We start from the raw sequence: 27,507 nt of genomic DNA on the forward strand, positions 1-27,507 counted from the left end.
TTTGAGAACCACTGCACTATACCCACTTCAACAAATGCTCAGATATACAGTATACCCACTATAAAAAAGTAGACTACACCACTGGTCCTAATGTCCCCCATTGCATGCACATGATCTAGTATGTCTAGCTGTTAAGGAGATGGGCTTTACATCGGAGGGTTGCCGGTTCAAATCCGACCCAACCACACTCCATGGCTGAAGTGCCCTTGAATAAGGTCCCTAACCCCATACTGCTCCAGGGCCTGTAATCAATACCCCGTAAACAACTCTAAGTTGCTCTGGATAAAAGTGTCAGCTAAGTGTATTGTAATGTCATGTAATCAACTCTACATATGCAACTTCTCCTGCAAACGTTTTGATGTGCCATGAAAATGTATGAAAACCTGTTTGTGCATGAATTGATTGATCTTTGTGGTGCATGTGTATCTGCAGATTTTCACATACACAAAAATATTCAGTAAGGATTCCATGCAAGTCTACACATGCCCCCTGGGGGGTATACTAAGAAGCTGGTTCAGTAGTAAACCAAGTTAAGTTAACCTTATGGTAGATGTAAATCATCTAATAGAAGAGCCTGAAGTCCTATTTTTTTAAACTAAATGATGGTTAACTTGCAGGTACATCTCTCTGACCCTCCCATACTGTAAGTGCCCGGACAGCCGAAGCAGGTTGTGTATGTTGGTCAACAACAGGGTCAGAGGTCAACAACAGGGTCAGAGGTCAACAACCTGCAGCAGACAGGTGAGGGAAGTACTTTTGAGACAAAGTAGCCAAACATTGTTCAAATGTTGTTGGGTCTAATGTAGGGGTCAGTCACAGAGCGCCAGGTATGCTAACTCGTAGGTCATGTAACTAATAGGTCTGTATGGGGGATTTACCTGTGTGTGTGTGTGTGTGTGTGTGTGTGTGTGTGTGTGTGTGTGTGTGTGTGTGTGTGTGTGTGTGTGTGTGTGTGTGTGTGTGTGTGTGTGTGTGTGTGTGTGTGTGTGTGTTTAGAGAGATGACACACACCAACCATTTGTGGATTACTGAATCAAGAAACTAAGGTAGAAGTTCTCTTCTAATACTCAAGTTGGCGTACTCAAGTAGAGTACTAAAAGTATTCAAAGTGTCTTGCAAGTAGACATGTTCTAAAAATAATGATCTAGTAATGAAAGTAAAAGTACAATTACAAGTGATTAAGAAACTGCTACTCAAGTAGGGATACACTTAAACGCAACTACTAAGGCTAATCTCCATAATGCCAATGGGAAAATAAATAGCAAATCTCCAACTTTGACCTTGAAAAAATGTAGGCTATGTTCCATCCAATAGAAATTGGTAGATTTTTAATGTGTTATGCAAGGTGGGTTAAGGGTCACTTTAAAGTAGGAGCCATTAGGTCTGCTACTGCAATTCGTCCAATGTTTTGGCTTTTTTGTTAAAAGCAAGATTGACTGGCCTAAAATGCTCTCGGCATTCTAGTTTGCAGTAGTAGGCCTACGCTTATAAGCCACTCCCACCTTGTGGTGTCATTTGAAAGACTGTAATCAAATTTGGATGAGCACTTTTCGCAACTTTCGTTCATCCACTATAATTAATTAATTTGTTGAAAATAGTTTACTCTAAAATGCGGAAACGTAATGGTTATTCTTCTGAGCGAGTTGGGGACAATGGCGGTGCTGTGCAGAGCCACTGACACCTGTGCCAACATACCTTTTACAGAGATGCCTGACAGACTGCATTCTTGGTGAGTGAATGCAAGACGCGGATGATTCCCTTTGCTCGCTTCTTTTCAGACCAACGGCGGGACCTGTCTGACTGGGTGAACAATTCCTTCCATTTGCACCTGAATATCGCCATCTCACCACTCACATCGAAACCGCGCACTTCGCTCTCATGTCAGCGTGGCGCAGCTCCTGGACTGATTTTGTTTTTTATTTATAACAACAGGTGTCAAACGAGGCACTTTTAGCTCCTTTTAAAATCTTGATTTCATCTCACCTGCATAAGGTCTGTGGATTTTGACAAATGGGCTCGGATAAAAGTTTATTTTTGGAGATGAAAAGTTGAAAAGACAAGACGCTGAGATTCGTGGAAGAGTGATTCCTTGACCATAGTGACCTTGGCGACAGAGATGGATGAGGTAAAGAAATCGTTTGATTTGAGTTGTTTAATTGTTTTATGGCTGATGGCTGATTGTTTACAGTAGCCTAGTTTCGGAATGTGTTGTTTTTCAGTTATTTCTGTGGTTTCAACTTTGTTTAGATTGGCTTCAACTTAAACAACGTAGTTTTTCATACTTAACACACAAGGTATGAAGATAAAGGGGGAAAGGGCCCACATGTGTGGGGGAGTCTCCAGGCTCCCTGGTGATTTAAGTTTAAAAAAGTGTGTTAACCATTTGAAGGTTTGAGTTTGCCTGACTTACCAGTTGTGCTGGCCTAGGCCAATAAAGCAACCCAAGCTTGTTACAAAATGTAGGCTATGTTAAACAAAGTAGCAGAAGGCTGTCATATTAGCTACAGCTCACCACCAAATAATGCTTGGAATGTGTGAAATGTTGATTAGGCCGTATGTAACACAAACATGATTGTGAAATGTCACATTCTGGAACAAGGTAGCCCATCCGCCAGCTTGCAACCAAAAAAAAAAAAAAACGTTTTAAAACAAGTTTATGGATTTTGTGTGTTATTGTTTGTCTGTTTCAATTTATTAAAAGGAGGAAGTCCTGGACTTCAAGGCCCTGAGGGCAAAGTTCCAGCAGCAGGATGCGCTGAAGCTTATGAGCAGCAAACCTGCCATTCCGCAGAAGCCCAAAGTCATCCCCCCTCCCCCCCAAAATGGCAACCGCGTCGGCCCCGTCAGCCCGTCTCTCATCTCCGCCATCAACGCCGCGGTGGAGAACAAAATGCCCATCACGCCTCGCGTGGTCTTCAAAGATGACAACTCCAAGCCGTCATCCCCACAGTCGCCCTCCCCGCCCAAAGACGTCCCTATCAAGTTCGACTTCTCCGATAAGAACCAGAAGAAGGAGGGCGACCTTTTCAAGCAGGCGTTGAAGGACAAGAAGCTGCCCATGGTGCTCCCGGTGCCCACCCCGTTCCCAGGCCCGGCTCACACGGTCGCGCCCGTATCTCCTCCACCACAGCCTGAAGTGCCCACCAAACCCCCCACGCCCAAAAAGAAGGGCATTTTGTTTTTCAAAAGACCTGCAAAGCCTCCAAAGGTCAAGGCTCCACCCAACCCCCCATCCAACGGCACTGCCCCTGTGGTGAGCGCCCCTGTGGCTCCTAAGCCTGTGCCTGTACCCATCCCAGTCACCCCTGCCCCTGCCCCAGCCCCAGCCCCTGGCCTTGAGAGCCCTGTTGCTGACACTACAACCCCAACAGCCTCCACTCCTGTGGCACATAAACAACCTCTCCTCCCTCCCATCCCTGTTGTTGCTTCTCCACCCCCTGTTCCGGAGCCGGAGGTTCTCCCAGAAGCGGCTGTGTCCGTTCCTGATGAAGTCCCTGATGTTCCTGAAGTTCCGGATGTTCCTGCCCTGGACATTTCAGCCATAGACATCCCAGAGCCGGAGGTCACCGCTGCTCCAGAGGAGCCTGCCATTCCTAGTCCTGATCTGGAGGTTCCTGCTGCTGAGATTGCCGAGGCAGAGCCAGAAGCAGAGGCAGAGGCAGCAGGTGTGCCTGAAGCCACTGCACCAGATACTCCTGAGGTAGATATTCCCATCCCCGAAATTGTTGCCGAGGACATTGCAGAAGAAGATGCCCTGATTCCTGACGTTCCCGCCTCAGTTCCCACTGAGGTGCCAGTGGAAGTACCAGCCACAGAGATCATTTCTGTGTCTGACATCCCAGCACCGGAAATCACAGCAGATGACGCCATGTCGGAGGCTTTAGAGTTCTCAGACATTCCACCACCAATCATTCCCCCACCAGAAATTCCAGACGCGGAGACTCCTCCTGATCCCGATCCAGTGATTTCAGAACCAGAGATCCCGGATCCAGCCCGTCAAGATGTAGACATTGCCACATCCAGTATTTCAGACGAAACTCCAACAATTGATCCAGTAGTAGATGTGATCCCTACCCCCTCCATCCCAGCTGCAGCAGACAGCCAAGCTGTGTCTCGGACTCCCTCTCCCTCCCCCTCCGCCGAGGAAGCTGCTCCTCCCACTCCCGATCCCGATCCCACCCTCAGCACACTTCCTGAAGAGCTACCCCCGGCACCTGTAGAATTTGCAGGGGAAGAGGATGCTGTTCCGGAACCGGAACCAGCTCTGACTGGTGATGCTGATGCTACTGCTGCTGCTGTTGTTGCTACTGCTGCTGCTGTTGCTCCAGCCCCAGTAGAAGAGGCCGAGCAGGAGGCTGCCAAGCCCATGTCTGCTCTCTCTGCGGCCCTGGAGAGAGCAGAGGAGGCGGCGCCGGTCCCTGAGAAACGCATCGCGCCCAGCGACCAGAGAATCCTGAACCTGCTGGAGCGGGCCAAGAGGAAGCACGCGGAGCAGCAGGCTAGCAGGGCCACGGCCTCGGGCTCGTCATCGTCATCCACGACGCCCCCGTCTACTTCCCCAGTCCCACCACCCGTCAGCGTGACCCCCGTCCCGGCTGAAACTGTCCTTGCTGACCCCGCCCCAGTCCCAGATGACCCCACCCCAGATGACCCCACCCCCTCTGTCAGCCCCACACTCTCAGTGCTCGAGCTCCCTCCAGTCGACTACGAGGAACCGGTCGGGGAAGATGGGCCTGAACTAGCAGCAGGAGACCAAGGAGGGCAAACGACTCTACTCAACGGTTTCGATCACAGTAAGTCTCGCTTTGAGAAATGTATGAATCAGTGAGAGGGAGAATATCAATGACCACACATGGCTTCTTAAGTAAACTGTGAATTTGTGTTTATATGTCGGGAGGCAATTTCATGATTGTGTGAGGAGGTAAGCACAATTCCCAATCACAAGCAGTTGAAAAAATGTGACATTTTTCCTTTTTTGTCTTTTTAATTTTGGTTAGCAATAAACAGCTCTTACAGAATGCTAAAGAATCATGTGAAATGAATTGAGATTGTTTACAACAGCCTTGACAAAAGTTACAATTACCTCATCTCCCTAAAATGTTTGTAGAAACTTTCCATTCTTTAAAGGACTTTGGTATTTGAAGTATCCAGAACAAGTCATTGGGGTTTGCACCGATCAGCACGTCTTGTCATAGTAGACAGGATGACAGAGAGGTGTGGTGTAATGTCTTGAGTTTCACGACAGAGACAACAAACCGCTCATTCCGAGCCTTCTGCTTGATTCATTTTCTGGAACTATGTGCCTATGTTGCTCTTGGCAGATGCTTGGATTCCATTTGTTGTTTTGACAGACTTCAGTTCATATACCCAAAATGTATCCACACAGTCTGTGAAATTAACTAGATCTTGAATAGTAAAAGAAACAACAATCAGTAGGTCTTTGTTGTCATTGTCTTATATTTTTTTTTGAAGTTTTTCAAGGTTTTTTTGAGTCTATCAAGGTTAACCCAAAGAGCTTTCACATTTCAGAACAAATTACTTTAGTGAGAGTGATGAAGAGAAATTTTATCTGAATCACGGTCCTTTTATGGTAGTGTTGGTGTCTTCAGGTATAGTATCAATCTGATTTCTGTCTTCCTGCTGGCACCATATCTCTTGTGTCCCACCCAGGACAAGTGTCTCCCATCTTAGAAGAGCCACTGATGGAGGAGGAGCAGACCGAGGCCTCGGTGTACAGGAAGCCCCTGCCCTCGCTCCCGTCTCTGGGCCCCGCCCCTGAGAAACCTCCCCGGCCCCCCGTCGTGGACCTCAGCCCTTATGAGGCCAGCCAAGCGGAGGAGCCTCTAGAAGTCAACGGTATGATGCACACCTAGCCTGGTCCTGACCATCCCATAATACTACCATTTAATTTCGTATTCATGGTCTGGCATTTGTTTGCTCTGAAGCGATTGTAGGAAGCAGGAAGTTTGCACTCAGTTATGGACACCTCTCACCCAATCGCTGGCAGTTACTCAACAACAACATAGCGCAGACCAATGGCCCTGGCGCAGATGTGTACGTCATTGTCACGAGCGTCCTCACCTTTCGCCCCCACGTGGGGGGCTTATTAGATTATTGGCTGTTTTCTGGGGAGGGGGGGCGTTGCGATCAAAATTCTACTGCTCCAGGCACTCCACAGAGAAGCACGGCCAGACTACAGTAGTGGAGACAATCCTTTGGCGGAAGTACGTAGGATGGCTCGCGAGGCTAATGCACACCAGTCTGTTAAGCGTTTCCCGCAGTACATTCGTTGGTGAAGATGGGTGGAGGGTTAGCCACTATCAGAAACGTACTCTCCTTCATTGGACAGGTTATGTTGTGCCATTTTATATGATATCATATGATATGATACTGATTGGTCGATGAAATATAATATGATATTGATTGATATTTATATGAAGCATTGTATGAAATTGAAACGTATATACATTTTGTTCAGCCCGCCACTTCATCACAGATGAACTGTGCATTTGAGTTCGTCATCCCTTATGTCAACCAAACACATTCACGTTCGTCTTCCCACACATTACTCACTCTGGGTGTTTTCTCTACATCCAAGGTGAGGTGGCTGCAGCTCCAGAGGAGGAAGTGCTGGCAGCCTCAGAGCTGGATAACCCAGAGGCCTCTGCAGTGGAAGAGGCTGCGGTGGTGGCGGCTGTGGAGCCTGCTGTGGAGCCAGGGGACGATGGTGGGGAAGGAGACTATGATGACACAATCATAGGAGCACCAGCGGACGAGCTGGACTCTCCTACCAGCCAAGATCCCAGGGCAGCGAGCGGGTAAATTTATCAATACATTACAGTAATAATAAGAAGAATAAGAATACTGACTTTGTTTTATATAGCTCCTAAAATGCCCATGGTCCCTTAACATGGCATGCATGAATATGCTGTACAGTAAGCGCATGCATGTGTGAATGTACAGGAAGTGTGTGGGGAAAGAGGAGCATTACCCCTAGTAAACGCTTAAATCCAAGGCTTTTTACAGTTATTTAGGTACAGACAGAGTCATGGATGTAAGAGTTGGGCTAATCCCATTGACTCTGTGTTCTATTGTTACACAATGGCGGCTCATGGAGCCTTTGACTCATAGATCGCCATTGATGTAGTTCCACTATACTTCCAGGAAGTGGGCATAGAACACAGACAGTGCGGTTAAGCTAAATGTAAATTATTATTTTTTACTTCATCTTGTTATGCAGTGGTTCTGTGTTAGTCTCTAGCGAACAGAAAGCCCCTGCATAGAATTATTTGAATCCATGTGAATCAAGTCACCAACTGACTTACTGTACCCCAGTTCTCACAACTCTGGGGTGCATCTCTCGAAACCATAGTTACTAACTTCATTAGCTACTTTGTTGTTTGCAATGCAGCTTCCCATTGGCATCTACCCAAGGTGCTAACCAGCTAATAACTACGCTTTCGAGAAACACACCCCTGAATTCCCTGGCTCTGGGTACAAGGTACTGCTTATAATCCCTGGAGCGACGTGGGAACAGGTACACTGACTAGCTCAGGGACTTATCACCCATACATGAGTAGAAGGCTGCCTACATTCTACACTGATGCAGGATTTGAAATTGTAACCTTCCGATGTCAACACCAACTTCCTGCTCATATTGGGACATGGCTGCCCCAATAACAACAATGTGATCCCGTGATCTCTCATCCGGAGGTCTTTCTTCCTGTGGATCCTGCCTAACGCCTCAACTCTAAACTGTTTTGTCTGCCTAACACCTTATTACTTATCTCTAAAATTCAAAACGGTTTTGTCTTTTTAAAGCAATCAAGAGGTGTTAATCAGGATCATCCACACCCGGCACCTGATAACCTAACCTCATCGAGGAGGGGATGTTTCTCGTCTGCCATCGCAAAGCCATTAATGTGTAACTGTTGTTTGGATTGCAGACAGCAAGAGAGCCCTCCTGACAATTCTGACAATGTCTACGAGGATGTGACTACTACGAATAAGAAGAAAAGCAAAAAACGCAAAGCCCCACCAAAGAGTGAGTTTCTCTAATCAGTATGCAACTTAAAAAAAAGGGAAAAGAGAGACAACTCAAGTTTTTTTTCCTCAGGCCTATTGAAGGCACTATTTTTTTCAAAGTGCTTCTATTTTCATTGCCTTATTAAATTGCATTACAGTTGAACTCTCTTGTGATGTGTGCAGCTTGAAAAGTTTTGCATCGCTTTAGAAATCAATCATCTTAATTTGTATATAGACGTCAGAGAATCAATAGTCATCAATCATAAACCACTTCCTTAGATTGAAAGATGAAAGCACAACACAGCCACAACACACACTGCATTTTGATGCTATCTATCTGACACATCTGATCCAGAGTGACTCAGGTCTGACCTAATTGACTATTCGGGCGGAAGTAAAAAACACCCTGCATTGTGACAGGCGTCATTGTAGCTAATCTTATCTTCTTGTTTCTTTACTTTTCAGATCCCTACGCTGACGCACAGCCTCCGGTAAGACACTCTCTGGTGACACCTGTTGTTGTGTGTGTTTGTCTGTTTGTTTATCTCTCTAGCAGTAGCCCATGTGATTTTCAAAATGTTTTTTTTTTCTGAAATCTCTGACAGTTAGTGATAAGGGATGATTAAAAGATTAGTGTCATTGCAATGTGGACGTTAATGACCACTTTTGTACATGTGCAAGACAAGGGATGCAAGTGAGTCACCACTTCTCTGTATGTGCAAGGGATGAAAGAAAGAAACGGATGTTTGTATTTTTTTTTTGTGATTCCAGGCGGAAGAGACGCCCAAAAAGGGATTGTTCAAGCCCAAGTAAGTTGCACTTCGGTAGTTGGTTTATTTTCAGATTACTGGATTACCAATCTGTTTATGTAATTGATTGATTAAGTTTTACTTATCTGTTTTCTCTTCTTCCCCAGGAAAACGAGTGCTGAGATTGCGGAAGAAAAAGAAAAGAAGAAAAGGGAAAAACAACAAGAAAAGGAGCGTGAAAAGGAGAAAGAACGTGAAAAGAAAGAGCAGAAAGAGAGAGAAAAGAAGGAGAATGAAATGAAAAAGAAGTTTAAGGTATTTGTTACTTTTTATGTGTTTTTTTACATGTTCTCCTCGTCCTTATTACTATTATGCAAGCAGTAATGTAAACTAAAACAACACGACTTGCCATGCGAAGGTCTGGGACTGTTTGCTCTCTTGGTGATGGGAGTGGTGGAGAATGTTTTTGTCTTATAAAACCTGTCTGAATTCATTCCTCTGGGGTTGAAGGGGAATCTTGAAGGAATACATTTGCCTTCTGTCTGCAACCCCTTTTTTCACCATACAGTTGCAGATTTCTAAGACCTATTGCTGACTCTTTCATAACCCCTAATTCAATTAACAAAATGACAAATAAAGCAACAGTCAAAATAATACTACCACGTGTATTGTCACAAGCTTACTGTCTAATCAGTATAGCCAATGTTTGTTGTTGTTGTGTTGTTTAACCCATTTTGTCCTAAGCCCTTTTTGGGAAAGGGTGCACTCTGCCTATTAAATCCTAAATATCTCCGCCTCCGAAGCATACAAACATGAAATGAGTTACATTTAAAAGCTAGGACCCTCGTTTTGCCTTAGAATGTGTTCATTCAGCTCTAACTTACCCACATTTTTGATAAAACAGCTGAAATCTCAAGAGCTTGAATGCAGCGTATATACAGGTATGTGTCTCCAGGACACAATGGGTTAATACAGTTATCAGGGGGCTACAATTTTTTTCCTTGTCATTTTTGCCCTTTTTTGTTTAAACTCATTGTAACGATAGAAAAATGCAAATTCAACTCATTGGACATTATCTCCATCAGTGTATTTGTTTCCAGAATAACAGAAATGGTTCATAATGGTCCTTCTCACTGAGAAATCAAGAGAGATGTCTAATATCAGGAGGGGGGCTAATAATATCGTCCTCAACTGTATCTGCTGGCACCTCAGTATGCCGTACCTGTCTTTTCCTCTCCCATGTACAAAAATGAAAAATCATTGAAATCTTGACAAGTAGAGTTGCTAGAACGGCACTGTTTACCCAGATCATAATGACTTGAGGCAGCTCGGTTGTCTGAGTGTGTGGTGTGTGTGGTGTGTGGCTCTCGGAGTGTTATTTGTGATATGTGGTGTTCGTGCAGCGTGTTCACAAGGGTGGTGTTCGTGCAGCGTGGTGTTCCCTTGTGGGTGTTTTGACTGCGTGTTCCCTAGTGTGTGTTTGTGATGTATGGTGGTTGTGATGTATGGCTCTCTGAGTGAGTGGTCTGTGTGCTGTGTGTTGACTAGTGTTTGTGCTGTGTGTGTGGTGTAGTGTAGTGTAGTGTAGTGTAGTGTAGTGTAGTGTAGTGTAGTGTAGTGTAGTGTTGTGTTGTGTTGTGTTGTGTTGTGTTGTGTTGTGTTGTGTTGTGTTGTGTTGTGTTGTGTGTTGTGTGTTGTGTGTTGTGTTGTGTTGTGTTGTGTTGTGTTGTGTTGTGTTGTGTTGTGTGTGTGTGTGTGTGTGTGTGTGTGTGTGTGTGTGTGTGTGTGTGTGTGTGTGTGTGTGTGTGTGTGTGTGTGTGTGTGTGTGTGTGTGTGTGTGTGTGTGAAGTTTGTGCTGTATGGTTCTCTGACTGTGTGGAGTTTGTGATGTGTGATGTTTGTGCTGTGTGTTCTTACGTGTGTATTTGTGCTGTGTGTTCTTACGTGTGTATTTGTGCTGTGTGTTCACTAGCGTGTTTGTGCTGCATGGCCCTCTGAGTGTGTGTTATTGTGCTTTGTGGTGTTTGTGCTGTGTGTTCACTGGTGTCATTTGTGCTGTATGGCTCTGTGTGTGTGCTAGTTGTGCTGTGCATCTCTCTGAGTTTGTGTGTTATTTGACCTGTGTTTCCACTAGATCACTGGTCAGGAGGAGCCCATGTACGAGGCGAAGGTCACTGTGCCCAGTAAGGGCAAGAACAACGACCTGCCCGTCAAGAGTGGAGACATGGTCAGCATCATACGCACCACCAACTGCCCCAAAGGGAAGTGGCTGGCCAGAGACAGCACCAACAAATGTAAGAATGCATGTTTTGTTGTTGTTTATACATACTTTACATGATTGCATGTGGGTGTGTATGTGTGCCGGTCAGTTGGTGTGGTTCAGGAGCCCACCGTACTTGAGCCTCATGTAGGCTCCTAAACCACATCAAAAGGATTTTCCATACTCCGCAATTACTACGTCGTTCGTTCGCATTTTCGTTTTGAAACACGTTCCGAAACTATTTTGTTTACATGTTTGGAACAGTGTTCTGCAACCGGAATATTCTCACATTCGGAATGAATAATGAGGTTACGCGGCATTAAGTTTCATTATAAACATGTTCCTCTCATTTATCTGCGCTCATTGATGCACGAGAATCTGGAAATGGGTCAGGTCAGATTACAGCAGTTAACCGCACACCTTGCATATCTTGATGCCTAAAAGCCTTTTAACTCCTGATTATCTGTTTGATCTGTTGTTTTTAAAATGGCTCTGTGAGTTGCTTGTGAATTCTTGCGGTGGAGGTGATATTTGTCAGCTGAGGTCTTTGCACGTTTCCCACAGAGGTGATATTCAAAGCTGGAGGTTTACAGCCATGGCATCCTTTTTAAAAAAAAAATTGGGGAGGTTTCAACTTTATTTCGACAGCGAAGGAAGCAAGTGGGAGAGAGAGACTGGGGAGGATTGGGAAATGACTTCGGGTCAAACCAGGGTCCCTGGCGTAACAGTGCAGTACCCTACCGTTTGTACCAGTGTGGCCAGTCATGGCATCTTAAATAAGGCATGGCATAGAGCAGTGTTTCCCAACCTTTTTTGTCTTGTGTCTTTTGCATTTTCGTTGTGCCATGAGTACCCCCTAAGTCAAGTTTTATATCGCTTTCTCTATCCCAATGTAACTAAGCTCCATGTATTTGTTAAAATTATATTTTTCCAAGTACCCCCTGCAATGTGCTCGCGTACCCCTAGTGGTACACGTACCCCTGGTTGGGAAACACTGGTATAGAGGGCAAAATATGATGGAAATAGATGATGAAATGGATGGGCACAATAATTAGGAAATGCATGGATATGCATTTGTACTGCACAGTTCATACACCATACTGCTGAAATGGCTGTACAGTAATTGTTCAAAAGGAAATGTGCAATGTTTTCCGAATTGCATGTGAAATACGATATTTCCTGAAATAATAGCCAGTACAGGCCAACTATTAGCAAATAATAGTCTGGTCCAAACAACAAATAGGGGCAGCCTACGATATGAAGAAGGCTTTTAATACAAATAGAACAAAAAAACAGCCATATCTTCTGTCCTATTTGGCATGTATACACCGGCTGTGAGGCAAACTGCTACAATTGGCAGGCTTTTAATTATTCGAAAATTGTTGTACACCGTTCCCAGAAGAGGTAGGGTAGTGTTAGGGAGGTATACATTAAAGGGACAATGTGTGAGATTTTTAGTTGTTTATTTCCAGAATGCATGCTGCCCATTCATTAATGTTACCTTTTTCATGAATGCTTACCAGCACCATCAAATTCTAAGTATTCATTATGACTGGAAAAAATGCACATTTCATACATGAAAAGGGGGATCTTCTCCATGGTCCGCCATTTTGAATTTCCAAAAATAGCCATTTTTAGCTGAAAAAATGACTCTACTTGGACCATACTAGAAAATATTTGTTTATTACTTAGTAAACTTTCATGTAAATATCAAATTTGGTGATGGTCAACCCAGTGTCAATGAGCAGCGTAGTTGCAGTACCTTTTTTGACCATTTCCTGCACAGTGTCCCTTTAAGGAAATACAGTATTATGCATGTACATATGCATGTTCTATTTGTGTTTCTTTGACAAGTACATTTGTGTGGGCACTGCAGTGTGGAGGGAGGAAGGGATTGGTAAGGGTGGGGATTGAATCTGCAACCCTGTGATCTACAGTCCAGCTCCCTAACCTCTACACCAGTGTTAATTTCGTCAGCTTTTTTTGATTTAGTCTTAGTCTTAGTCACAATGACGAAAATCTATTTTAGTCTTAGTCATATTTTAGTCATTGCCTTCCCAATTTAGTCTTAGTCTTAGTCAAAATGACGAAAATCAATTTTAGTCATAGTCAAATTTTAGTCATTTTAGTCAACATTTCAAATTTTAGTCAACATTTCGATATTTAGTCATTTTACTCAATATTGTGGTGTAAAATAAATAACCTACAATGGCTATTGTTATTTCACAAAGTATTACTAATATTGCCTATTGCAGCAAATATTCACCTTGTTACTTGGTCATTTTCCACCAAAACCCAAATCAGTCATTTCAACATCATAGAGCAAAAGAGCATCTCACACTCTCACACACACACGTCCAGGTGCAGGCTGCGCGCTCTCTCTCTCTCTCTCTCTCCCTCCCTCTCTCCCTCCCTCTCGTGCATTAGAAGCTGCTGCATATTATATTTGATTTTGAGTTTGATCACGGAGGAAGCTACATGCTCTTCTTCACCTGACCGTGGGACTTAAAGCCTGCAGATTGCCGGCAGTGGGAAGACCAGACATCCCAAGTCTGCATGAAGTTCAAGAAGTCTCCCTGATAGTGGCTTCCCGATGACCACGAGTCAGATAAAATACTGCTGATGTTAGACTATGCAAGTTAGCGGTTTTTGTTTTCAATTGGCAATGCGAGCAGAGAACGATAATGACTCGTGCGGCATGTGTGGAATAGGCTTAAATAGATTGCGCGAGCGCACTTCGTATGCCCTGCAAAAGTCCCAGGAAAAATAGTTAGGCAGGGGTATGCAGACTGGACGATAGAAAGGACATGCACATACACATATTTAAACACTAATGCTGTTTTGTTTGTCGGGTGTGTCGAGGCTCGATAAGCATGACCTGAAAAGAGTTTTTGGAACTTAGGAAGACGCTGAAGACGCATGGAAATGCTGTCGACTTCCTTGGGTCTTTTAGCGTTGCTCTCGACGAGAACAAGTTTCAAATCTCAACAGTTTAAAACTCTTTAGCGATCGCCCATCCATTGATTCTTTTCAAAACTAGGCTACAGTAGCCGTGCCTCTGTTACTTTAGACAGGCCAACTTTCCCCCTGCTGGCGCGCGCTCCCGCGGTGACTGATTTAAATAAATTCACAAATCCGACCTTCATGATTTGCTTGCGAACTGCCTACTCATATGGTTAAACAACAAATATAGCAAACATTACAGAAAGAACAGACAACGAACGCCGGGCTAAGACAGCCTAAGTGAAAAGGAGAATAGTGGAAGTTCGAGGAGGTTTAGAATGACAGTATCAGAGGAGGATTGGCGCGACTGTCATTACCTACTGCAGAAACGTTAGGTTATGGCTATAATCCTCGGTTCTTTGATAACAGAGTGAGGTCTTCGTCATGGACAAGAAATTGTTGAACATGTTTCAAAATGAACACTTCCCTCAACGTCGGCTATTTTTTGTCTTTCTCTGGGAATGTTTTAGGACCTAAACTCAACTTAAATGGACTCACTGAACTAGGGGAGAGGGGGGCACAAAGTAACGGTTTTTGCTTTTGAGCTGATATCTTCACATATAAGGCAGTTACGTTATTTATTTTTTAACACATGAAACGTACACATCTCTGTTACATATCAGCACTGGTGGTTTGTTATAAAAACCTACCATTGCTTTACATTTTTACTGTTTGTGGAGGATGTAAAATGTTACATTTTACCCCACAGGTAGTGTAAGTTGTAACAGGGGGAGGATTAGTTGTAACACATGCTGAAAATGTGTATTTAAAACAATTAATTCAGTATAATTTCACCACAAGTGTGTTTGTGTATAAATCTACGATACTTAAAGATACTTCTTTACCAAAGACACTAATAAAAAATAAATAAATAAGCTTTAGAGGGTTTAATTGTATTAGTCATTAAAAATCACAAAATCCAATCTCACAGTATAGCTTAATAATAACTTTTATAAACACTTATTATGAATAATATTTAAATAAATAGAGCCATACTTCAAATAAAATGTGATAGGTTTGCATTTGTGTGCCAATTTTATTTCACCTTTATTTTACCATTGACAAGAATGAGAATTTCACTGAGATTTACCGTGTTACAACTAGCCCCCTTAGCCTCAGCCATGATTGTTGTCAACCTAGCACTGGCTACGAAGTAGCAACAAACTTCATTATGGTATCATTTTGTAACTGAGAAAACACAGTATCCGGCAATATCGGAATAGTTTTGGTAGCTTGTACCCATGCTTCACTTTACAAAAAACAAGCGGCGTGGAAAAAAATACTTTCAGGGTGCTAAAACACACTTTGTGGAATAACTCAGTGAAATCTCAACGGAAATGTTTGAAATTTTTCCGAAGGCTTCTGTTGACTCAAACAATCGTGTTTACAAAAGTAGGCGGAAAATGATTGGTCCGTCTTGATAAAAAGTACGTGTTACATCTTGCCCCCCGTTAGTTTGTGCCCCGTGCTCCCCTACTAGGCTACAGAACTACTGACTGAGCCGCGCCATGCATTGGCTGCCAGCAGATACAAGCGAGGCAACACAGCGTGAGCGCGCAATCACCTATGAAGTTCAAGACACTTAGGCCTATATTACAATTACAAATTACAAATTAATTATTAATAATTATATATTTTTAATGTCCATTCGTCCATGGCTTGTAAATTTCGTCTCGTCTTAGTCTCCTTGACGACAACATTTTTTTATTTTCGTCATATTTTGATTTGCTTGAGGCAATTTTTAGTGCGTCATCGTCTCGTCATCGTCAAGGGAAAAAGGGGCGTTGACGAAATATTTTCGTCATCGTCGTGGTTGACGAAATTAACACTGCTCCACACCAATGATTCTTAACCCTGGGTGCGGGCACCCCCTGGGGGTGCGCCAGAGATTTCAGGGGGTGCGCGGAATTTTGTTTGTGTTAAGGTTGCGACCAAAATTCTGCTAGCAAACATTATAATTAGGCCAAATCAAAACCATATTAAAGCACATTTTGGTCCCCATGTAAAGTATTGATTCATGTCTCAAACAGAATCATTGTAATTAATAACTTAAATCACTTTTTGTGCGTATACACATGTAAAAGTTTGGGTTGGGGGTGCGCAGCTTGTCTTGGGCACATTTAAGGGGATGCGTTAAGAAAAAAAGGTTAAGAACCACTGCTCTACACCGTTTGTGTTTGTCCAGACGGCTACATCTGTGTGGGCAGTGTGGAGCTGGACATTAAGGACATGCTGGAGCTGGGGAAGAAGGTGGGCAAGAAGGCCAGCCTCACAAACGAATTAGTGGACGGAGACGTACAGAACCTGGACGGCGGGTAACCACACACACACACACCTCAATTTTTTGTATAATGATGTGACGAATATCAAAAGAAAACTATATGTCCAACCTGGATGGCAGGCGCACCTGAATATCTGACGTACGATCCACAGTTTTTATTCAGAATACATATCACTCAAGAAAATGGAAAAAAGGAGGCGCACAAAAGGCTTGTGTGAAAAAGTGTATTGAAGCCGAAATTAAACAACAGAAGTCTAAGGTTAACTGGAGAAACAGACGTTTCTAGAGAAATTGAGAATGGACTAGCTCCGAAACGTCTGTTTTTCCAGTTAACCTTAGACTTCTGTTGTTTAATTTCGGCTTCAATACACTTTTTCACACAAGCCTTGTGTGCGCCTCCTTTTTTCCATTTTCTTGAGTGATTACTATTTTTTGGGAGTGCACGCACCAAGCAATACACAAGTGTTAAGTGCAGGCGCAGACGCCGACCTTTGTTGGTCTTTTGTTATTCAGAATACATAAAATATCGCTCATACCAAAAAGTTCACTACACTATGCGTTCAGAACCTGGATGTGTGGGTAGACCCCACACACCTGAATTTCTTATATGCGTCAATGTCGTTTTTTGGGCTCAGACGTCAGGTGATGCAACCACAGCTAATGGCCATAAATTGATTAGTAATTTAATTGGTAATTAATGTACTGCAATGAGAGTTGCACTTTCTTTTCAATAAATACTGTATATGGTGTTTTCTAGCTAGCTCTGCATTTCTCTTATCCTGCTCCTTTGTTGTTTGTTCACAGGATGTCTAACCACTATGAACTCGAGACTGGGAGCTGTAAGTTTCTGTGTTTTTATATATATATATATATATTTTAGGGGCTTTTATGCCTTTATTTGACAGGACAGTCGAAGATGGTGACAGGAAGCGAATGGGACAGAGAGACAGGGGAGGATCGGGAAATGACCCTGGCCGGACTCGAACCGGGGTCCCCGAGGGTGGGCATGCAAGCCCAAATGTGGGGGGCCTAGCGCGCTGCGCCACAGCGCCCCCCCAGTTTCTGTGTTTTAATGTGTTTTATACTCATGTGCATGCATTTTCAACACAGTTATGCACAGTTATGGATGTCATTCATTATTGTGTAACACCACAAGTGTTAAACACAAGTGTAAGAATGTTATTCATTTACTTACTTACTTACTTATGTATGTATTTATTCATTCCTTCTAGTTACAGACGATGATGAGTGGAATGATGATGATGAGCAAGAGACTCTCTCTCCCACTGAGATTACAGCAAGTACTGAGAAGTAAGTGTGCGTGCGTGTGTCCATGCGTGTGCGTGCGTGCGTCCATGCGTGTGCAGGATTGTCAGGATTGCCGCTTAAAGGGGTATGCCACATGCTACACGGATCCATTGACTTTCACTAGCTTAGCGACATACTCCCTCTTTTAACTTGTCTTAAAGCAAGAGAACGCTGAACATGAAAAATAAGACACTTTACCACCTTTATAAACCCCGGCCAACGATTTTAACTGTATTAAGCCCCAAAATAGTGGCATACCCCATCAACAGTCGGCTATTCGCCCAGGCTACTTTAAGAGTGCTTAGGCTGAAACATCTGTATGTGTCATGCTAATCCACTGAATTAAAAAACATATATACCCGTATTTGGGATTAGCAGCTGAGAGTGTAGATTTTCTTGCCTGGCTCTTGCCCGACCTGCAGTTCCGCGCATCTTTGTGAGAGCTACATAGACACACAGAGGTCTGGTAGGAACCAGGCTATAGCTTTTCCACAACAAATCACTGATGCAACCAAAGCAAACGAACCCCGACAACTAGTTTGAAATACTTCTACTGCGAATGTGTCTGTTTATGTGCGTGCTTGCGTGCCTGCGTGCGTGCGCGCGTGCCTGCATGCGTGCGTGCCTGCATGTGTGTGTGTAAGAGAGATGAGAGGGAATTAGTGAGCGTGTACTGGATGTGTGGATGAGTGTGGTATTTGTGTGGGTGTGAGATTGTACAAGGCATTGTTGGCACACTCAGACAGGAAACGGCAATCTTCATCTGTGATCACCTCATGCTGTAAATCAGACATTTAATCACTTATCTGTCTACTATACTGGACTTTTTTGTGTGTTTGTTTTTACAGTGGATTATACAGCACGCTATCCATGCTGGAGACAGGTGAGAGTTTGACGGCAGTTTTTGTACAAAAGCTTTCACAAAATGCCAAAGTATTTTTTACAAAGTATAGTTATAGTATAGTAGTGTTTTCATTTCCAATTTTGGGAAATTACTGTGCACATTTGTGTGATTTGGTGGCCCATTTGAATCTCTCACGTGGAATGTAATTGTTAAAGAAATTGTGTAAAAAATTGTAATGCTAAAATATATTTACTTAGCGAGACCATTGTTTGATGTTCGTTCAGTCCACATTAACAGTCTCAGAGATTATTGTGACGTTTGCTTTGGCGACATTTCATTTGAAAACTATATTATTAAAATTATTTATTTTTATGAGTTTGTTTTTTTCCCTCTCTCTCCCTCTCTCTCTCTCTCTCTCTCTCTCTCTCTCTCTCTCTGTCTCTGTCTCTGTCTCTATCGCTCTCTCTCTCTCGCTTTCTCTCTACCTTTTTTATTTGGTTATTCATTTATTTATGACTGTCATCCTGACTGTTTGGTGTGTTATGTTGCTTTATGTATGTCATGCTTCTATGGCAGGGCTTCCGAACCTTTTCTAACTTCAGGCCCACTTGAAATGTTCTCAAAATGGTCGGGGCCCACCTCTGACCCAATAAACAATTCAACTGAAATTTTCAAAAAATATTAAAATTATTTAAATTTTTAGAAAATGATTTTGAGGCCCAAGTGGAACACCTTCAGGGCCCTCCAGTGGGCCCCTTTTGAGAATCACTGGTTTATGGTGTTGTGTATAATGTGTTAGTACTGTTGTGTGCTTGTACTGTACAGAGTGTGCGCTTAACAGTGAACAATCAGTTAACAATAAAAAAAAAAATATGAATAAAATCTGTGGCTGTGTGTCTTCCAGTGAGCCAGGAGCCAGAGTCCCTGGAGAATAGCCATGCTGTCGCTGCAAGCACGGAAGACGTACACGTGCAGTAAGATGCTACACACACACACACACACACACACACACACACACACACACACACACACACACACACACACACACCGCTGACACTGCCAGCACAGAATATCTACAAATGCAATAAGATGCCTTTCATCTCCTATTGACACACACACTACATCCTGTCTCAAAGAGCACAAATCTCCTATCTGAACACGCACACAGCAACAGAGGTTGTTTTTTGTTGGCTCTCTTCAAAAATTGATGGTGATCTGCCTCACTCAGTCCAAACATGTGTAAGTTGAACTGTGTCAATATATCATGCCAAATGTACAGTATATGGTCACATTCTATTGACATAACCAGATAACTTCACTTTAGAGTTTAAGAAGTAAAGTAAGAATTCTGTACTTGTATGCTGGATTTTGGATTTAAACATGGACTGGATGTTGTTACTTACTGTATTTGTTTGTTTCCTGTCTTCAGAGCGCGACATGAAGCACTTCATAAACTGGCCACATTCTTCAAGAAGCCTCCCACTCCTGAGAACCCTGAAGCTGACATCACCCCAAAGTAACAATCTGACACACACACACACACACACACACACACACACACACACACACACACACACACACACACACACACACACACACACACACACACACACACACACACACACACACACAGTTTACTTCTTTATTTGGGCTGACAGACATTAATCATAGCACAAACCACATTTATAGGAGTTTTATACAAAACTAGTGTCCTAAAGATACATGTAGCACCTACATCTCCAAATGACAAGGCTCCCAATTACTGCATGTTACACACACACACATACACACTCATGTACATACATACACACAACAAAACTCGCCATCCCTCTATAATGGCACACACTGTATTCTGCACACACCAAACATACTGACACACAGTCACACTGTTGCAACAATTTGCCATTGCAAAAACACACACACACACGCTCACGGACATACGTTTTAATTTCATTACTTTTGAAAATAACCCCCCCCCCCATCTTCTTTTCTTCCGTTGCGCATCTCCACCTCTTCCTGTGAAGACCTGCTGATGAGCCAAGTAAGTCTATACTCAGAGAGATTAACTTTCCCATTTTACTAGGTGGTAGCCTTTGAAACATGCACAGCTAACGTTAAGCGCTGTAGGGGTTCATTGGCGCCTGGCATTTGAGGATCGCTCTCCAGGTCCTGTGTAAAAATAAACGTGACATTTCAGCTCGCGTTTCACCTTCTCATCCTCACTGACTGGTGTTGTCTTGTCTTCCCGCTTTGCTTCTACAGGCACTGAAGCCAGTTTGACCAGCAGGTACGTTTTCCCTTCCGTGGCTTACTTTTAACCCCGCAACCCACTACCCTATTCCCTACCCCATGCAGTCACACACACACACACACACACACACACACACACTTGCACACACACACACTTGCACACACACACACTTGCGCACACACACACACACTTGCACACACACACTTGCACACACACACGGACACACACACTTGCACACACGGACACACACACTTGCACACACACACACACACACACACACACACACACACACACACACACACACACACACACACACACACACACACACACACACGGACACACACACACACGGACACACTTGCACACACGGACACACACACACACACTTGCACACACACGCACACACACACACATTCCTGTCCTTGTGGGCCCCTCCCATTGCCAGTCACTATGCCCAGACCAAAACAATCCCTGACCTCTATCCTGTCAATAAAGACACTTTTTTTTAGCAGTTTTTGTTTAATCATGGGTGACAAAATAACCAAGCAAAACACAGTTTGCCAAATCAATGCATACACCAAGTAGCATCTTTTTTTTTAATCACATGTGCCCACCCAGGTGAAAAAGTGGTTCAATTTAGTACAATAAAAGCACAACTGAAGTGTACTTAGCATGTTAAAAGCGCACTCACACTTTTTGTGCTAAGAAAAAGTATGTTTACAATATGCTTATTTAAAGTGTACTTAAAATTAGATGTAATTAAGTTGCTCTCAAAGAAAGTACACTTTGAGAACCATACATAAAGTGCACTTAGAAGATGTTTGGCTAAAGTGTATTTAGAGGAATATACTAATAGTGTTCTAATAGTGAACTTACTAAAAGTGTATTTTTTAATAACATATTGCAATTGCACTTTTTTTAAGTGCACTTTGATTATACTTCACCCAAGTGACTTCGAAGTGTGATTTTCTATAGTGCGCTTTAAAGTAAATCACTTTAACATATTGGAAGTATACTTTTTCTAAGTGCACCATGATTGTGCTTCATCCAAATATATTCAAAGTGTGCTTACACAAAGTGCATTTACCCATCATGCATCATCATGCATGTACCATCATGTAATGCACTTCTTGGAGCTCAATTTCTCAAACAGAAAGCCATTGACCTCTAAGGAATATCTTTGGTTTGCATGAAAATATTACTCATTGTTATATTCTACGTTTATTGTAGGAGTTTTAAATTTTTTAAAGTGGTACACAAAAAATGACCATGTTCCCACCGTCATTATGATGGTCACGTATATGTTCTGGTATATAGGCTATAGGCTCACACTTCCCATGACATTGTGGTGAGAGGTAAGTAACTAGTTGTTCAAACAAAGATTCAAGGGTCACCATTAGTGATCAATTCAAATGATCAATTGCAGGAAGGTGGGACGGGAATGAAATAAAGTGAAATGTGTATCTGAAATCTCTGTAACAATGCAATGATTGTAAATGTCAGCCGTGCTAGGCATGCATACTGTATCACTACTGTGACATGTGGCTGTGTGTAATGTACAAGCTCTGAGGACCAGCATGGATTGTACTATTACATTTATATTATTTCATGTACTTGGGAGTGTACTGTAAATATACTTCAAGCATACCTGATATATATTTACAATACTTAATATGATATACTTTTTACAGACTTAAAATGTTCCAATGTAGTCCAAAGAAGCATGAAGTTAATATACTTTCATTGTACTTCTAGTAACAATAAAATGTTATAGAAGTGTACTCAAGCACACTATTAATGCCATACGAATGCATGAAAAGCGTGTTTGGAGCATACTTTCAAAAGTATGCTTGTAGTGCACTTAAAGTTGTCCAAAAGCGGTGCCAATTTAGCATCCTCAGTGTGCTGCAAGTGTGCTGAAGTACTGCTTTAGTAGTGCTTCAGCGCACTAATAGTGCAATGAAGCGCACTTTAAATCGCCGAAAATAGTACACTTTGTACTAAGTACGGTCAAAAAAAGTACACTTTAAGTATATGGGATTTTCACCTGGGCAAATCTGACACGCACCCGCACAAGCATGCAGTCGACCCCAGTCACACAGTCATTCAGGCATTTAGTGGATGTTGTGCAATTGTTCAGGCTTGGACTGTAGTCATACAGGTTCTGCTGCATAGCGACCGTCTCCAGGGCATGAGGCCTGTTGTTGTTGCTGCAGTGGCTCCAAGACAGGTGGCTTAACTCTTCACCGTTTGGTTTACTTAAGATAGCTGGGACTGACTGGGAGAGTCTTTGCCCCACTTCGCAGCCGTGGCTTAATGGTTAGGGAGGTGGTCTTTAGATCAGAGGGCTGCAGGTTCGAATCCCACCCTTTCCTCTCCCTACACCTCCATATATGGATGACGTGCCCTTACCCAAGGCACTTAAAGGGGTATGCCACTATTTTGGGGCTTAATACAGTTAAAATCGTTGGCTGGGGTTTATAAAGGTGATAAAGTGTCTTATTTTTCATGTTAAGCGTTGTCTTGCTTTAAGACAAGTTAAAAGAGGGAATATGTCGCTAAGCTAGTGAAAGTCAATGGATCGATTCATTGACTTTCACTAGCTTAGCGACATGCTCCCTCTTTTAACTTGCCTTAAAGTAAGACAACGGCTTACATGAAAAATAAGACACTTTACCACCTTTATAAACCCTGACCGACGATTTTAACTGTATTAAGCCCCAAAATAGTGGCATACCCCTTTAACTCCCCACATTGCTCCAGGGATTGTAATACCCTGTAAAATGACTGTACGTCACTTTGGATACAAGCATCAGCTAAGTGTAATGTAATCTAATGTATTTATTTACCCGCTACAGCTTTGCAGGGGAAGCTGACCTCGAGGTCCCCGACATGCTCGTCTTGCCCCCACCAGACCTCTACGCTGATGTCATCACCGAGGAGTCCCTCTACTCCTACAGCAAGTGAGTGTGGTGGCCTGTAATGTTGTGTGTGTGTGCGTGTGTGTGTGCGTGTGTGTGTGTGTGTGTGTGTGTGTGTGTGTGTGTGTGTGTGTGTGTGCGTGTGTGTGTGCGTGTGTGTGTGTGCCTGTAATCTGGATGACTCGTCAGCGAGGCATATGAGGCATGTAGGGAATGAAGACACACCTTTTCATATTAACTTTGTGGTTGTTTATTTGGAAGGCAGCAACATGCTTTCGAAATAAATCTACATATGATTGTCAGAGTGCAGCTTTTCACTACTTAATGGAATAACTTGCTTTCACGCACTCAAAGGGTCCCTTTCAATATCTAACCTCCCATCCGTACTATTCTTGTTCTTGCCGTCACACACATCATTAACGCTACATTTTATTCAATATCTTGCAAAAGCGCTATTCAAAAGGTCTTTTTTTTTCATTTGCAATCGGGATGTTGAATGGGTAAAAGCCCCAAAGTTGTGCCTAGGTTGACAGTGGGGAAGCTGTATTGTTTTCTCCACGAAGACTGGACGTCAGCGAAGCACAAGGACACAAGCAAAAGGGGGACGGAAGGTTAGATGTTGAAATGGACACAAAGACTTCAAAAAAATATCCTGGATATGAGAGCATTTCTTCTCAAAACAATGTATTAATATACTATGAGCACAGCTCCTAATGATCATATTTATTAGCCATGTTTGTAATTTGTTTTGCAGTGTTTGCATTTCTAATTGAGTTTGAACATCATGTTCTTCCCTATCCAGCTAGTGTGCCCTAGAGATGGATGAACAAAACACACACAGGCACGGAAAAAAAGGAAACCTGCAACTCTGTACTGTGAATCATCATCTGACATGTCTCTCCTCTCGTGTCTTCCTGTGATGAATGGAAAAACATATCATTCATGACTGAGATACTTCGAATGTCACATGGCCTCCACAAAAACTAAACCCAACCCACTCCTTCAGTCCTGGAGCTGCATGTACCTTTCCCTCTGCCCTGCAGCCAAGGAGTGCTGCGTTTCTCCAACCACAGCTCCCCACCCCCTAAGAAAGTCTTTTTTTATTATTATTATTTCTATTGTTGACAAACCATTAAATTTAAAAAAATATATATATACATGTATAAGCTGAAGTGAACAGCGGCAGGTGCTGGTTCAGATGAAGCTCTGCTGAACGTGCATAGCGATTGTACACTACACTGCACCCCCCATCCCACTTATATGTCTGTGACTGCATCAATTAATTCTGTATATCACAGTCTTTTTTTATTGCTTCTGTTTATGAAACGTGACATTAAAAAAAATGAAAAAGTGAGTGAGAGTGGCTTGTTAGGATGTAGTTTTCTGATAACCCGTATAGCCCCTCTGAATGCCTTGTATGCCTGGCGCATAGTAGAAGTTCTGTGGTGGTGATGTCTTTTTCTGGTCTGTGCTCAGGAATGTGTCCCTTGGTTTGTGAAATGTTCTGTTATATTCAGTAATGCAGCGATGGACAATCTAGATTCAGAAGCTTCAATCCGGTGCCACATATTCCAAACAATTTGATTTCACTTGTCCAATTGCCCTAATTGGAAAGGTAAAACCAAGTATTTTGGAAGATGTGGCACTGGATTCTAGCTTCTGAATCCAGGTTGCCCATCATTGCATGTGGTGTGCCTTGTAAAGTATTTTTTGTTTGTTTGTTTGTTTGTCTTGTTTAATCTGTCTCTGGTATATAAATAGTGGAAGTGGAAAAAGGATCTTTTGAATGAGGAATTTAAGTTGTATATTACAGTTGAGTGTGAATGCATGACGCATGATCTGGACGTACAGTATATGGTTGTGTAAGTATTAATATGTATTAAATCACACAACGCCTATGGTATATCTGTCAGGTGTCTCTACATTAGATTTAAAGTAGCTTTTGTATTAAATATTGTTCTACACATTGTTCAACACATAGTTCTGCACATCCTCATGAACACTTTAAATGCTCGGCAAGTTGTCTTGACAAACTTGTTTGGAATTTTTAAACACCTGCCTTTGAAGAATAAAGATCAAAATCTGTTACATACATGTTGAATGTCTGAAATGTTGTTTTGCTTTAATATGTCTGTCATTTTTACCCTTTCAAAAAATGAGCTACGTTAATACAGTATGTCCTTCAAATGAAATAATCAAAGCCAGTAATGATTTTGACAGTCCTATAGCTTTTAATGAGTAGCAAAAAGGTCTTTAAAAAGAACCATGCTAGTTAGGAGTTAATCACTTAACCATTAATCACTTAAATCATTTTTTAGTGCGTATACACGTGTAGACGTTTGGGTTGGGGGTGCGTGGCTTGTCTTTGGCACAAGTGAGGAGTTGCTTAAAGAAAAAAAAGGTTGAGAACCACTGATGTAGCCTACATTATGTTAGGAGTGTCAGCCTGAGGGGGTAATGTGCTTTCAAAGATGTTCTGAAGTGTAGTCTCAAGGCCTGTATTCCAGAAGGCATGTGGTAAATCTAGTAATGTGAGTGACCTGTGACAATGTTTAGACTGAAGGACAACACTCAAAAAGTTGTTTTTGATGCTTTATGGTTCACCGTGGGGCTAACCTTGCTTAGCCACTTAACCATCTTATTTGGAACATGCTCCAGGATGGACTGGTCATCTGGCATACAGGGCATTTTCCAGGCTACCAGCAGGGGCAGATACTGTTGTTTTGTGTGTGTTTTTTTTTTAATGGGCACTGGCCTACACTGGAGGGGGCAGCCCATTGGTTCATCTTCCATATAGACCAAGAGTTCCCAACTTCAGACTTTAAACTTGGGGCCCACTTGAAATGTTCACAAATGTTCACCTCTCACCCAATAAACAATATACATGTAACTCAAATAAAATAGTCATTAGCAGCGCATGCACAAATATGATTTTGATTTTTAGAAAATTATATCAAGGCCCACTTGGAAAACGTTCAAGGTCTATCAGTGGGTCCCGGCCCACAGTTTGTGAATCACAAATATAGAAAGTTGACCAAGTCAGGCAGGCCGCAGGATATAGCACGAAAAATGGCTTGTATGCAAGCATGAAGGGCCAGTTTAAGCCAAAAATGCTTTACTATCTGATTCTTGGTCCCAGTTCAGCCCTGGCCCCAGGTGTCGCTGTAACAACATCTGTCATTCCAGTACTGTGAGTACCATACATGCCCTCAGGTATACTCTGCCCATTAGTACAAATAGGCACAAGGCCTTGTGTAACGAGGAGACCAATAGACATTAAAATATGACTTATGTTAGGCGTTGTGTAACAAGGAGACCAAGAGACGTTAAAATATGACTTATGTTATATAATAGTCACAAGTGAACAATAGTGTCACTGTGATTGTCATAAGTGTTAGGTTTTCTGAGTTCCTGTGAGTGACTCAGAAATTAATGATTATACAATATAGGATATCAGTATATTGACACCACAGACAAATTCTTGATTATAGGCTTCTTTATTTTTTACTTTTTTATATACAATAAATACTTATTAAAGTGCAAATCAGAACAGTAACACCATGCAGTGCATAACACACAAAATAGACACTCAAACACCCACACGCACAAACGCACATACACAGACAGATGAAAACATACACACACACACGCACCACAATGACAAGAAAGACCAACTAAGGGGGAGAAAAAAAGAAAACAACTCCCCTTGGGAACCTGTCAAAAAACACACAAAAGCAGTTGACCCCACCGCAGGAGAAAGTGTCTTTCTACTGATGGAGGAGATAAGAAGAGATCAATGCTGACACTGACAAAACACAATGTACTCCCTAAAGCACCCAGTGACAGCAGGAGATGCTTTGGTTGC

The 27,507-nt window shown here is 42.6% G+C and overlaps 1 protein-coding gene across 2 annotated transcripts; it reads left to right on the top strand.

Annotated features, from left to right (window-relative positions):
• Positions 1 to 1,732: 1,732 nt before the first annotated feature.
• LOC134450811 (calphotin) lies at positions 1,733 to 25,736 on the top strand. Of its 2 annotated transcripts, none has more exons than XM_063200802.1 (19): positions 1,733 to 2,125; positions 2,702 to 4,793; positions 5,671 to 5,856; positions 6,599 to 6,818; positions 7,947 to 8,044; positions 8,491 to 8,516; positions 8,797 to 8,834; positions 8,942 to 9,089; positions 10,909 to 11,068; positions 16,223 to 16,352; positions 17,123 to 17,157; positions 17,551 to 17,629; positions 18,475 to 18,509; positions 19,375 to 19,444; positions 19,900 to 19,986; positions 20,495 to 20,511; positions 20,733 to 20,757; positions 23,580 to 23,684; positions 24,449 to 25,736. In XM_063200802.1, exons 1-19 carry the CDS (start codon positions 2,117 to 2,119, stop codon positions 24,456 to 24,458), a joined length of 3,570 nt encoding a protein of 1,189 aa, XP_063056872.1. In that variant the 5' UTR covers positions 1,733 to 2,116; the 3' UTR covers positions 24,459 to 25,736. The 2 variants fall into 2 exon arrangements, with proteins under 2 accessions (XP_063056872.1, XP_063056873.1); XM_063200803.1 differs by having other exon boundaries at positions 1,734 to 2,125; positions 24,445 to 25,736.
• Positions 25,737 to 27,507: the final 1,771 nt, after the last annotated feature.

Source organism: Engraulis encrasicolus, chromosome 6 (genome assembly GCF_034702125.1).
Source record: "Engraulis encrasicolus isolate BLACKSEA-1 chromosome 6, IST_EnEncr_1.0, whole genome shotgun sequence".
NCBI lineage: Eukaryota > Metazoa > Chordata > Actinopteri > Clupeiformes > Engraulidae > Engraulis > Engraulis encrasicolus.